Source organism: Sinohyriopsis cumingii, chromosome 2 (assembly GCF_028554795.1).
Source record: "Sinohyriopsis cumingii isolate HCF-2022 chromosome 2, ASM2855479v2, whole genome shotgun sequence".
Taxonomy (NCBI): Eukaryota; Metazoa; Mollusca; class Bivalvia; order Unionida; family Unionidae; genus Sinohyriopsis; species Sinohyriopsis cumingii.
In genome coordinates, this window is record NC_142962.1 from 146747659 (window position 1) to 146760108 (window position 12450).

Here is a 12450-nt window from a genome sequence, read left to right on the forward strand (position 1 = left end):
TCTAACTGTTCATTTTTTGTACATATTAACGTGATGCTGAAATATAAATTTTATTCTCGTTGTTTGATAGATGTATATCTTTATTATATAAAGATATTTTGAGAGGAATGCATGCAATATTTAACAAGATTTATGAATAAAGGATACAATACATGTACAGTGAGTATGGGTATTATTTATTTTTCAACAATGCTAACTACTGACCCTGAAAACCAGTCCATTTTCACACACCTCTTATGAGAGACCACCTGTCTTGAGAGACTGCTTTTGGTTGGCAGAAGGGGTGGTCTCTCATAACAGGTTTTACTGTACCATATATAAAGGCTCAAAGGTCTTAACATTTACACATACACAATGATGATAGATGTGCATCAGAAATTATTTTCCAATAAAAAATATTTGAAAGAACTTAATACGCTTTTCTCATATGTATGTATGTATGTATGTATCTATGTATGTTTGTTGTGGGTTTAATGCAAATTTTCAGCATATACACCTGGTAGAGGAAGAACCTGGAAACACACAAGTAGAACCACTGACCCATGGAATGCTACTGGCCAGCTTTCTCACATATCCATATAGGCAAAGAACGAGACTCAAAACAATGCAGAGATGGCAGTCAATGGTAAAGGCGGGTACGTTAGACACACACACCCCTGCGGACCTCATTTTATTTGTGTGTGTACTTGTGTCTGTGCATATGTATATATGCATATGTGTGTGTGTGTGTGTGTGTGTATGGATGGATGTATGGATGGATTCTGAGAACTTGTTCCTACAATTCAAATTTATAATTACTTCCTCATCCAATTGCTGAAGCCATTTCTCACCATTAGGATAAAAAATATTTTCTAAAGTTGATACTGGTGGTATCTGTAATTGAAGACAACTTGCTATCAATCTTCAAGATAATTAAAAATAATTTCATTTCCAGGATGACCACTTACAAAGCAATAAGCTGGATCTTGAACTTGATAGACAAGGGATTGAACTCTGGTTTACTCAGGTTGTGCTCACATTCCTGAAAATAAGAGAACAACATACATACACTTGATGGTGTAATTTATAAGAAAGACTGTCTTAAGAATTCAAGAAACACATGATATGCATGCCTCCAAAATGTATCAATGCAAAATAAAGCATGACTTCATGACCCAACTTATTGCATGACCAAATGCTGGAATGCCACAGAAAATAACAAAAGTATATGACGTTGGTATATATTCCAAGCAGGGTGTAAACTGGATACACAAAATATATAACCAAGAAAAGAATCATACTATTTGATTCAATGGTGTCATCCAAAAGACAATCAAAAAGCTGAAAGTAATAATGTCATATTAAGAATAGATACTGAATTGGATAAGGCTTCCTTAAATAATAATATAACAGAATTTAGTGGGTTGTTAATGAATTTTTTTAAAAAGCCAAGGGATGTCCTACTTCTTGGCCCCACCCTTGGAAATAACCATGGGATAACTTAATATAGAATGAAAGCTGAATTTGGTATCATACATCATTTCTTATCTGATGTGAATACCCATGCAGAAACTTTACCCAGGTGTAGTAAAGTTCATAAAGGGTGAGTGTGGTGATGTTATAAGCATGAAGTGAATTAATGATCAAAGGAATTTTTTAAAACTAAAATGTGTATTAATTGTAAATATTGACTCTATGGCCAAACGTAGGGGCAAGAGAGGTAAAATCAGATGGAAGTATGTGATAATATTAAATTCCAAGCATAAGAGAATCAATTACTTAACTAAACGGTACTAAAATAAATTTGTCTGCAATATAATTCTGGACTCTATGACTCCAACCAGGGAAAGGAGTGGTACTGAGAGAAGGGGTGTATGTGCTGATGTTGTATTACAAACAAGAAGAGAACTGGAAAGGGCCTATGGAAACATTTAAGTGATGAAAAATCTACAACTAAAAAATTGTAACCTAAATGCATCACCATTGTAATACCTGACCCCATAACCACACCCTGGTTCAACTGCAAACTACACAGACCCAGATCTGCTGTCGCATAATGCGCTGGTGGATGTGGGTCTGTGCAGTTTGTTAGGAATAATCAATAGAATAATCAAAATAAATTCTGATCTACAGGTGCCTTATGCCTCAGGAGATCAGGATCTTTGTTGTTTGCAGTTTGGCTCATCTTATAAGCAAGTATGTCCAGTACTTCAAGCATTACAACTAAGAGCACTAGATTTGTCAACACATACTACTACTTGTTTTCTTGTGACAGAGAGAATATCATAAGATTGCCTCAGAACACAACAGTTTGCAGAAGTGTAGCTATATGCAAATTTATGTTAAGAACTATTCCTGATTTAAATGATGGGTAGCAATTCTCAAGACTCCACCACCACCAACGTTTTAATTGGAATGGTCAATATAGTGTACTTACAAGTCTCAAAAGTGAGAACAAACATTTTATCAGTCAAACCTCTCTGACTCATCCATTCATACCTTGATTCTAAAACAGCCCTAAGTATGCATTCATGTTTATTCTTCTGTCATCGTCATAACTTATTTCAGCATCAGTCAATTTTTCAAACACAGCACACCCATGAACACTAGTCTACACTCTGTGGGTTTCTCTAAGTGACCCACCTTACACCGGAGTGAGCGTCGAATCAGCAAGTGCTTGTGATTGGGATACAGATCTGTGGCCATCGCTGGCTGAAACTCAGGGCTGGCAAGACGCTGGCTGATAGTTGAGACTGAAAAAAGATAGATATTTAGATAATATTCCATGTCACTAACATTGATTATATAACTTATAGTATCAGCTATTGAAAGCTCAGATTTTGGCTACAAGTGGTCTATCAGATGAGGGGAAACAAAAGAAACTACACATAGCAACAGTCATGATGGGCAATTACTTGACCCCTATCATCATAACTTAGGATAGAAGCCAAGGCTTCAGAGGTATGTAGACAAACATATTTTGTTCAACGTTGGTGGAAAGAACACATCTGACATGGCAGAAGTATAGCTGAAGGCTGTCAGACCAGCACACAGTCACATACCAGTTTTTTTTCCCCAAACTTGAAACAAAGTACATGTGCAATTTCACATTTTTTCACATACCCTTTCTTTTTTCTTTTTAAAATTATGTAGTGTGAATGGAAATAGAAACATTTTGGGAATAATAAAAGTTCTATTCAATGCATCAGAGAATATGGATGTAGATAGATGTGAAAAAACCTATATAGTTGCAGTCTGCTTGTGTGTGTGTGCATGATATGACAACATGGACTGTATATAGAAAAGCATATCATCCATGCTGATGAAAATACTGACTGTACATCCATACTGAATCCACGTCTGATGCAAACATGGACTATTTATCCACATTAAAAAGCAGTCGTCCATGTATGATCAAAACAAGGACCGCATATCCATAACAAACATCCATTTATGATGAAAAGAGAAAGTAATAAAATGTTAGTTACAGCTGCAAAATCAAGGCCCCTATGTTAAAGATATTGAGTATATATCAAGGCCCACATGTTAAAGTTTTTGAGTGCAGTATCAAGTCCCCAATGTTAAAGATACTGAGCACATATCAATGCTCCTATGTTAAAGATACCGAGTACAGTATCAAGACCCTATGTGAAGAGCTACTAAGTGCAATATCAAGACCCATATGCTAAAGATGCTGAGTGCATGATCAAGGCCCTGATGTTAAAGATATTGAGTGCAATTTCAAGGCCCCAATGTTAAAGATATTGAGTACAATTTCAAGGCCCCTATGATAAACATATTGAGTGCAATTTCAAGGCCCCGATGTTAAAGATGTTGAGTGCAATTTCAAGGCCCCGATGTTAAAGATATTGAGTGTAATCTCAAGGCCACTATGTTATAGATACTGAGTGCAATATCAAGGCCACTTTGCTAAAGATATTGATCATATAATTACATGTTGTGTTGGAGAAATCAGTCATGTGACCATCTATAATTATGGTTATTGAAATTTAAAATATTTACACAATGACTTGAGTGAATAAAACCATTACCAAGCTGGTTAATTTTTTCACAGGACAGGCTTAAAGACTGTGTATGTCCCAATACATTCTGCTTTCAATTAAAATGCTTTAACCCATGGGAATATAAACTTTAATTGCCACTTAATGAATTATATTCAAATCATTTTATTGGAATCTAACCAATGATAAGTTCCGTAATTTCAATTATAAGCAAAAATTCTCCATTTATAGCTTTGAAATTACATCCCTTTGCATGCTCTCTGACGCCAAAGATAATAAAAGTAAAAACTGCCACTTCTGGGAATCAATTCCTAACAATGGCTAGTTTACCAATTTCAAGTTTTCACAACAGCAGTGTCTGACATGAACTATGTAATTAAAGAATTTCAGAAAGATGATACACTTTGCTAGTGAGTATTGAAAGGCAAGTTTTAGAATGTAGAAAGTCCACCATGATACGAAATTTATATAATATAGAATACACAAAAATACTTTATGGACTTAAAACTCAATAAATTAACTTTGTATGGGCCCAAAAGAGCAGAATTAATCATTAAAAAATTTGAAAACGTATACTCGCCTAAACAGAGTTTTAGCAGGTAATTTAATTAAGACTAAAACTAAAGAAATTTATTGATTATGATGCAGTTAATGAATTCAAGAGATTTATCATTTTCATGTTACTTTTTATGCATAAATTTAAATGTATTTTTCCAAGAGGTCCTGAATTTAATTTTGACTTCACAGAAAATCATGACACTTGACTGGAAACAAGTCAAATGTGGAAATCATTCATGTCTGCCTGGTGTGTGTGTGATTTGGATTTTTAACGTAGCTTTAACAATTTTTCAGTCAGATCGCTACGATGTCTGCAGTGTGGCAGTTTACAGTGATGTATAGCACTGGGGCATCATGCCACAGACATAGAGCATGACGTCCCACCCAGTCACATTATCCTGCACCAGGCCGACCAGTCCTAACAATAAACTCTTAATGCTTGGCGCCAAGCGAGGCTACTGTTAGTGCCATTTTTGTAAGTCTTTGGTATGACTCTGCCGGGGATCGAACCCACAACCTCCCGCATCTGAGACAGACGCTCTAACCACTAGGCCACCAGGGCAGTTTGTCTGCCAGGTAATTCCTTACAAAACAGTTCATTGAAATGTTATTCTTTTGCAAATAATGAGCATATGCATGTACCTTATTGCTCAGAAAGAATATTTGAATTACTTATTTTCATCTCATACATGAATAATGAATATTAAATTGTTGTTAGATACAGCCAGGAATTCTAAAATCAAGATGAGAAACAAAGGTCAGTATGCTACAAAGGAGCTTCTTGTAGGTTAGCCTTTACACCGATTCCAAAGTTACTGTCAGGATCCTTTGAATGTATGCCCACCCCCCGAAGGAAAATTTCACAATCTCAATAATGAAGAATGAAAATCATATAAAATGCATTGATAGCAACCTAAATCACACATAAATGTAACAGAGAACTCAAAGGATTATACAAGTTAACATCAGATAGTTGTATGCTAAAAACAAAAAACACAACAATATAATGCATTTTGTGATCTTTAAATTGTAGTTTACCACGCAAACTCTATATTGTCTGTGTGTTGTCATGTTGAGAAAGTTGTTGTCATAATTAATAAATAATGCAGGTTGTAGGTTTGCCTAATTACGTACAGCTTCACTGGCATTGAGAGTATATTTAAATTTATTGGAAATTATATGCAGTAGCAAAGTCAAGGTAGAGACTGGTGATATTACCATAAAATCTTTAACTATATTTTCCACTTCTACATTTTCTGATGAGAAACAATTAAAAAATACTACAAGATGAACCCAAAGGAAGTTAACTATAAGACAATTTGTCTTTGATGAAAAAGAAAACTATTGTCTTTGACCTAGCAGTTAAAAGATTTTAGCACTCTAACATCATGTGGTAACTGAAATAATTTTAAGGTACTTGACTGATTCGTCGACCTTAATGTCTTTATACATTAAAAAAATTAATTAGGATTCAATTACTCTGCATAATTCAGGAGGTTTTTGTTAGTAATTACACTGTCAGAAAAAATTTCTATCCTGTGTCCTAGTATCCAGGAAAGTTTAACACTGTTGAACAAACATCCATTTCAGTACCTATTTAAGTATGTGCAATACTGTACATTTTTTGTGTCAATAAAAAGATATAAATTATTACAAAGTTTCTTTTAATGTTATTATCATCATGGTGTAGTAAGTGATTTATTTGGTATAACGTTATAAATTTTATATCAGATTTAAGAGTTGACTCATTTGACTAAAATCTGGACACAAAATCCGATTCCAACAACAGGCAAAATTTTTGGTGTTAAAAAATTGGGTCTCAATAGATACCTTTTCTATTCTGCATTTTGTAATGTGAGTATAAAGTCAAGACTATTTGGTATCATTGTAGAGCTACATCTGTCTGCTTTATTGTAATATCACCCACTTTGGTGTATCTTAAATGACCTTGATGCTATTGTACTCGAAGTAGGGTACAGCCTCATCACACCTACAGGCAGGATTGGGGCTGAATGAGTTAAAGAGTAACTATACTCCCCGGAACTGGCTGGTGGATGAGTGTTGCAAGAATAATCATTCTGCAGCTACTATTTACGGGAGGTAGATCATGTTATCAAACTGGCGAATGCATGATACGAAGACGAGCATGGACATAAGAATTTTCACACCTTTGTGTATCTGGTTGTTATCAATTGATCCCCATAAAGACTTTAATAATGCATAAAACTTGTTTAATTCAAAGCAAAAAACCTGACTTAAGATTTTTTGCATCAAACTCTGAGGCAGACAAATTTTTAACATAATTATTTTATATTTTATTATGAACAAATTCTATGTTACTTATTTTTAATATAATTCATTTTCACAGCATCATCATTTAGAAAATGTAGGGCCTTAAACAAAAATTCAATTGATACAAAGCTCGTATACCACAAGCTGCTTGAAGCATGAAGGATATTGTGCCCATCATTTAAAGTCAAATTTTTTTTGTGTCAATTGAAAATGACTGAGACTTTATGTAAGTGCTGATTCATTAATTTTCTCTACTATTCATTTTCATGGTTCTGTCAACAATGAAGCTGTCTTAATACAGCCAATTTTTGCTGCATATATTCAGACACAAGAGTATTTCTATTTGTCAATAATCAAGATAATGATTGATGACTGATGATGAAGACGAATCAAACTGAAGGTCACTGTTACTTTCTTTTTTGTTGACATGATACACTTTTTAGAATGTATACACATTTACAGTTTACTGACTGTACAATCGACTTGTTTCAAGAAACTCATCTAATTGTGAAATGTGTATATAATCACATTAAATATAAAAGTAGGTCACAGTGACAAACTTTTAATATCACAATGTGGTATGCCTCAGGAGATAAGCATAAATCAAGTATGTCAGTACCGCCAACAGTGTTCAATAAACTAATTTCAAGATGAAATGTGTACATACTAACTGGAGCAAGAAAATAGTCCTAGTTGCCTACTCTGACTATATAAGTGAATTACTCTTCAGGATGCATACATACACATATATGTTTTCATGAATGTATAAGCAACAGTGTCGAAGAAAACTAACCAGAATGCAAAAAGTGTATATAATCACTGATGGGTGAACAATCATGTTGACCTACTTTTGATATGATGGAGCAGCACTCCTAAGGATGCATGCACTAATTTATTTTCATGACAGTATAAAGCAACAGTGTCCCAGAAACTAACTAGAACCAAAATGTGCACATGATCACTTGAGTTTGAATAGCAGGTCAGATTGAGGTAATTTTTTGTATAACGGTGTTGAACTCCCAGGATCCAAACACAGATCTATTTTCATGACAACCCAAGGATCACAGTCCTAAATAAAGACCTCAACACAAAAAATATATATGATCACCTGAGCATGGAAAATAGGTCAAGATGACCTACATATAGTGTGGTGATATTGTAGACCTCAAGATATACAAGCATTTCAAGTCTAATGATTGAACAACCTAAATACAAAGATTTTATTTGTTAATGCTTATGATGACTATAATGTCTGTGGTATAGTGTAAGCTTGCTGCAAGAAAACTGTTTTTAAGAGTACTTATATTTTATGAATGTTTCAAAGAGTGTTGATTTTTCTCAAATGAAAAGAAAGCCATTCACTGGATCACTAATATTTGCAGTTTAAAAAAACCATGAAATCCCAAAACATGGTACAGCATCACAGAAATAAACTCAAAGTAATATCATGGGGCTAAGTGATGTTGGCTCTTGTGGTGGGTTTAATGCCATTGTTCAGCACACAATAGGCTATATATGGTGGCGAGTATAACAGGTGGAGGAAGAACCCATGAAAATCCCCATTAGAACCACTGACCTGTGGGAAGCTACTGGCAAACTTTCTCACATACCTATATTGGCCTGAGACTTGAACACACAGGGAGAGGGGTGAGATAGCAGTGATTGGTAAAGGTGAGAGCATTAGACCACTCTGCAACCTCAGGGTCCCCCAAGTGATGTTGGTGTTACATGGTTTGTGCTAAGTTAAACTATAATGCTAATCAATGTAAATATTATATGATAAAAGGTGTGAGTGCCATAACAGCATATGACTGTTATGATATCTTGCAAAACAGTCATGATATCCATCCTCCCTACCTTTTTCCAGTTGCAATGGATCTGTGAAGATGCTGTTGGGAAGAGACTGAAAATCATCCACTGCTTCAACTGGCTCCAGTGAACAAATATTGGCTTCCTCATTTTCCTTTATACTGTTAAAAGACAAGGACAAAAATAGCGTGCAAAGAAAATCTGCAGTGTAGAAATTAAGAACTTTTGAAAGACAATGATCATTAATGATCTTAATGCCACCTACAAAACAATAATAAATATTGAGCTAAGCAATCATCAGAATGCTTCTAATTAACAGAATTAAGAAAAAAGTCATTTTTTTAAATTGCCAGCAATCTTGTTGTGCCATCATTTAAAGATTGGTTTTCTGATTATCAATTTATTGTTTGATGAAAATATTAAGATCCAGTATGATGCTACAATTTAGTCTTCATGTGTTGAGGATAACAGAGTAAAGTGGAAGCTGATAATAATGGAAAAAGCATGTTATCTTCTAATCCCATCATCATTTAACACCAAGTTGGGCAGGGGGAATTCCACATATCCCCACTAAAAAACTAAATGAATGGGGGACCGAACCTACTACCCTACACTCTGAATTCTTGTCCTGCAAATTAATTTTGGTGCCCACAAGGATAAGGGAGAATTGTATGAGAAATTCTACCCTCCATTCATCACCATCCAATTACATACCTCTACAATGAAAAATAATATATTTACCTAATTCCTGATACAGACGATAGCAAGGACTTCCTCTTGGCAGCAACCGATGTGAGTCCGTATTTGTCCATGCTAGCCTATTGGCAGAGACGAATATTAGTAAAGAAAATTAATGTATTCTTAATGCCTGTGAAAATTAATGATTTCTTAATGCCTGTAAAAATTAATGATTTCTTAATGCCTGTGAAAATTAATGATTTCTTAATGCCTGTGAAAATTAATGATTTCTTAATGCCTGTGAAAAATAGATTTGGAATACATGGATGAGAGGCATAATGATTCAACATAAAAATGTAAACAATCTGCATCAATTAAATCTTATATCTTTATCGTCCTTAAAATGACAAAAGAAGGATTGAAAAGATTTTATGTCCATTTTCTAATGAATATATTTAAGTATTTTTGATAAGGAAATCTGCCATGATACCATCATACTTATCTTCCATTAGGTAGCTACCCATATACCCGATGTTCATCAGTTAAACTTGAGCATATACATCAACAATGACGCTCACATTTGTGGGAAGGCTTCAACTAAATGTGATTGGGTGTGTATTCATGAGAAATATGATAAATGTTTAAAAAAATATATTAGCTAATCACATTTAAGTTAGGAGAATAGGTAAAAGGTGGAGGTAATGCAAGAGCATCCAACCTCCACCTTTGTAACCCATCATAAGACATAATGACATTGGTTTCATATGATGAGTAAGACAATTTTCCTAACAAAGAGTAAGACAATTACCCTAACAAAGAAACAGTACAAAAAAGGGATAATCATGAAATTGCATAATACATAATTGTCAAGAAATTTTAACCAGCAAGCAAGGTGAAAAGTATGTGGTTTCCTCATAGTAAAATGTGCAGGCAAATCCAGCTAAATCTTTAAACCAATGCTTGTCAAGCTAAAGTTAAATCCTTATGGTAAAAGCTGGAGAAAATCTAGTATGCATGCCAGCCAACAGCCCCAATACTGTTTCAAACAGAAGAGTTGTGCTATAAGGCAAGGCTAATAAAGATGGCCATTGTGTGATGCAGTTTTCAGACAACAAATGTTATCCTGTGAGACATCCTAATATACTGAATGAACCACCCTATTAAACTACGAGGGTCAAGCTTTTTCAGTGATGTATTATTCTCCATTAGACATTATAGGAAACTTTTTCGGAAAAAAAAACCTATGTTATAAGAACCAGCCATTCTGAAGTTGTAGCATTAACAGTATTTTCAACACGGTGGCCATATTGGTTGTCCAGCAAAGCAATTTCCTTTAGGACCAACTAGGCATCATACGTCTTCTTGTCAAAACCACATGTCAATACAAGTTTCCGTTTAGGTGTAGTAATAACAAATGTTTCAAGATGGCTACTGTACTGGCCATAATGGATGTCAATTTGGTACCATTTTCATTTCAAATTAACAAGACATCATAAGAGTCTTTCTTTGAATACCTTATATTGATATGAATACCCATTCATGAGGAGTGGCAATAAGATTTTAAAGATGGCTGTGTTGGTTGACGTCTGAGCAGCAGCACTTCCATTTAGGACAAACTAGACCATGGGATAAATGCGAGTGTAAAATTTCATCTCAATCCTCCAATTAGTTTAGGAGTAGTGATAACAAACTTGTGTTATCCGACAGCCAGATGTCTGACTATCTATTTAAACATAATTTAAAGTTAACTCCAATTATTTATATTCCTATTAATGCAGGAAAATTCCACCCAAGGGTCAAAATGTTGGGTCAGACACTTGGCAAAGTATTATGTTTGATGCAAAATTCTGATCCCGGGGGTAGAATTTACTTATCCTGCATTGATGATTATGAAAGATTTCACTAATCTTCCATAGACATTCTATACCGGAAAACACATTACATATATACGAATATAACAATACTTTGCCTTTTCCACTGACTGTCCTTTATATACTGACTGTCCTTTATATACTTACTGTCCTTTATATACTTACTGTCCTTTATACACAAGCTACATTATACATACTAAATGTCCATCCTATCATACATTTTAATGTAACTAATTTTACATTAATACACAAACGTGTACATGCATGCTCCAAAAAAATATTCTGGTGTGTACTGAAAAAGACATACAGCAAAAATAAGATGGCTACGTCTGCGGACATATTTTTTGCGCTCCTTGTCTGCCTTTTCTCTCTGTGCCACCTGATGGTAAAAGTCCAAAAGAGAGTGGATCTACGAAATAAAAATATGCATCATCAGCTCAAATGAACTATTGGTACTAATTATGATTTATGCAACCAGAATGACAGAGATTCTGGTCTATGACGTTTTGAATGACTCACTGAATCAGAATACTTGGAGGGAAGATGTAGTCCCAAATCCCATTCTAAATGATGCATCCACAACCATGCTTCTGGATTCAAGACCAGTTTGCTGTGGATGTGTCTGATCTGGACTTGTTTTGGGAGCACCAGCAAAGAAACTCCCAGCTAATATGATGCCATTGTGACCTTACATAATATGATGCCACTATGACCTTACATAATATGATGCGAATGTGACCGTATGATGCCATTGTGACCTTACAAAATATGATGCCACTGTGACCGTATGATGCCATTGTGACCTAACATAATCTGATGCGAATGTGACTGTATGATGCCATTGTGACCTTACATAATATGATGCCACTGTGACCATATGATGCCATTGTGACCTAACATAATCTGATGCAAATGTGACCATATGATGCCATTGTGACCTTACATAATATGATGCCACTGTAACCGTATGATGCCATTGTGACCTAACATAATCTGATGCGAATGTGACCATATGATGCCATTGTGACCTTACATAATATGATGCCACTGTGACCGTATGATGCCATTGTGACCTAACATAATCTGATGCGAATGTGACTGTATGATGCCATTGTAACTTTACATAATATGATGCCACTGTGACCGTATGATGCCATTGTGACCTTACATAATCTGATGCAAATGTGACCGTATGATGCCATTGTGACCTTACATAACATGATGCCACTGTGACCTTGCAT

At 34.9% G+C, this 12450-nt stretch overlaps 1 protein-coding gene across 1 annotated transcript in view; it reads right to left on the bottom strand.

Annotated features, from left to right (window-relative positions):
* Positions 1 to 12450, bottom strand: part of LOC149806031 (dynactin subunit 4-like) — a 38923-nt gene that overhangs the window by 13900 nt on the left and 12573 nt on the right. Inside the window, exons 5-9 of the mRNA XM_089950884.1 lie at positions 11517 to 11618; positions 9402 to 9478; positions 8709 to 8821; positions 2623 to 2732; positions 948 to 1021 (exon numbers count right to left, since the gene is read on the bottom strand). Of these exons, the coding sequence (XP_089807010.1) occupies positions 948 to 1021; positions 2623 to 2732; positions 8709 to 8821; positions 9402 to 9478; positions 11517 to 11618 (476 nt within the window). The remainder of the gene's footprint in view (positions 1 to 947; positions 1022 to 2622; positions 2733 to 8708; positions 8822 to 9401; positions 9479 to 11516; positions 11619 to 12450) is intronic.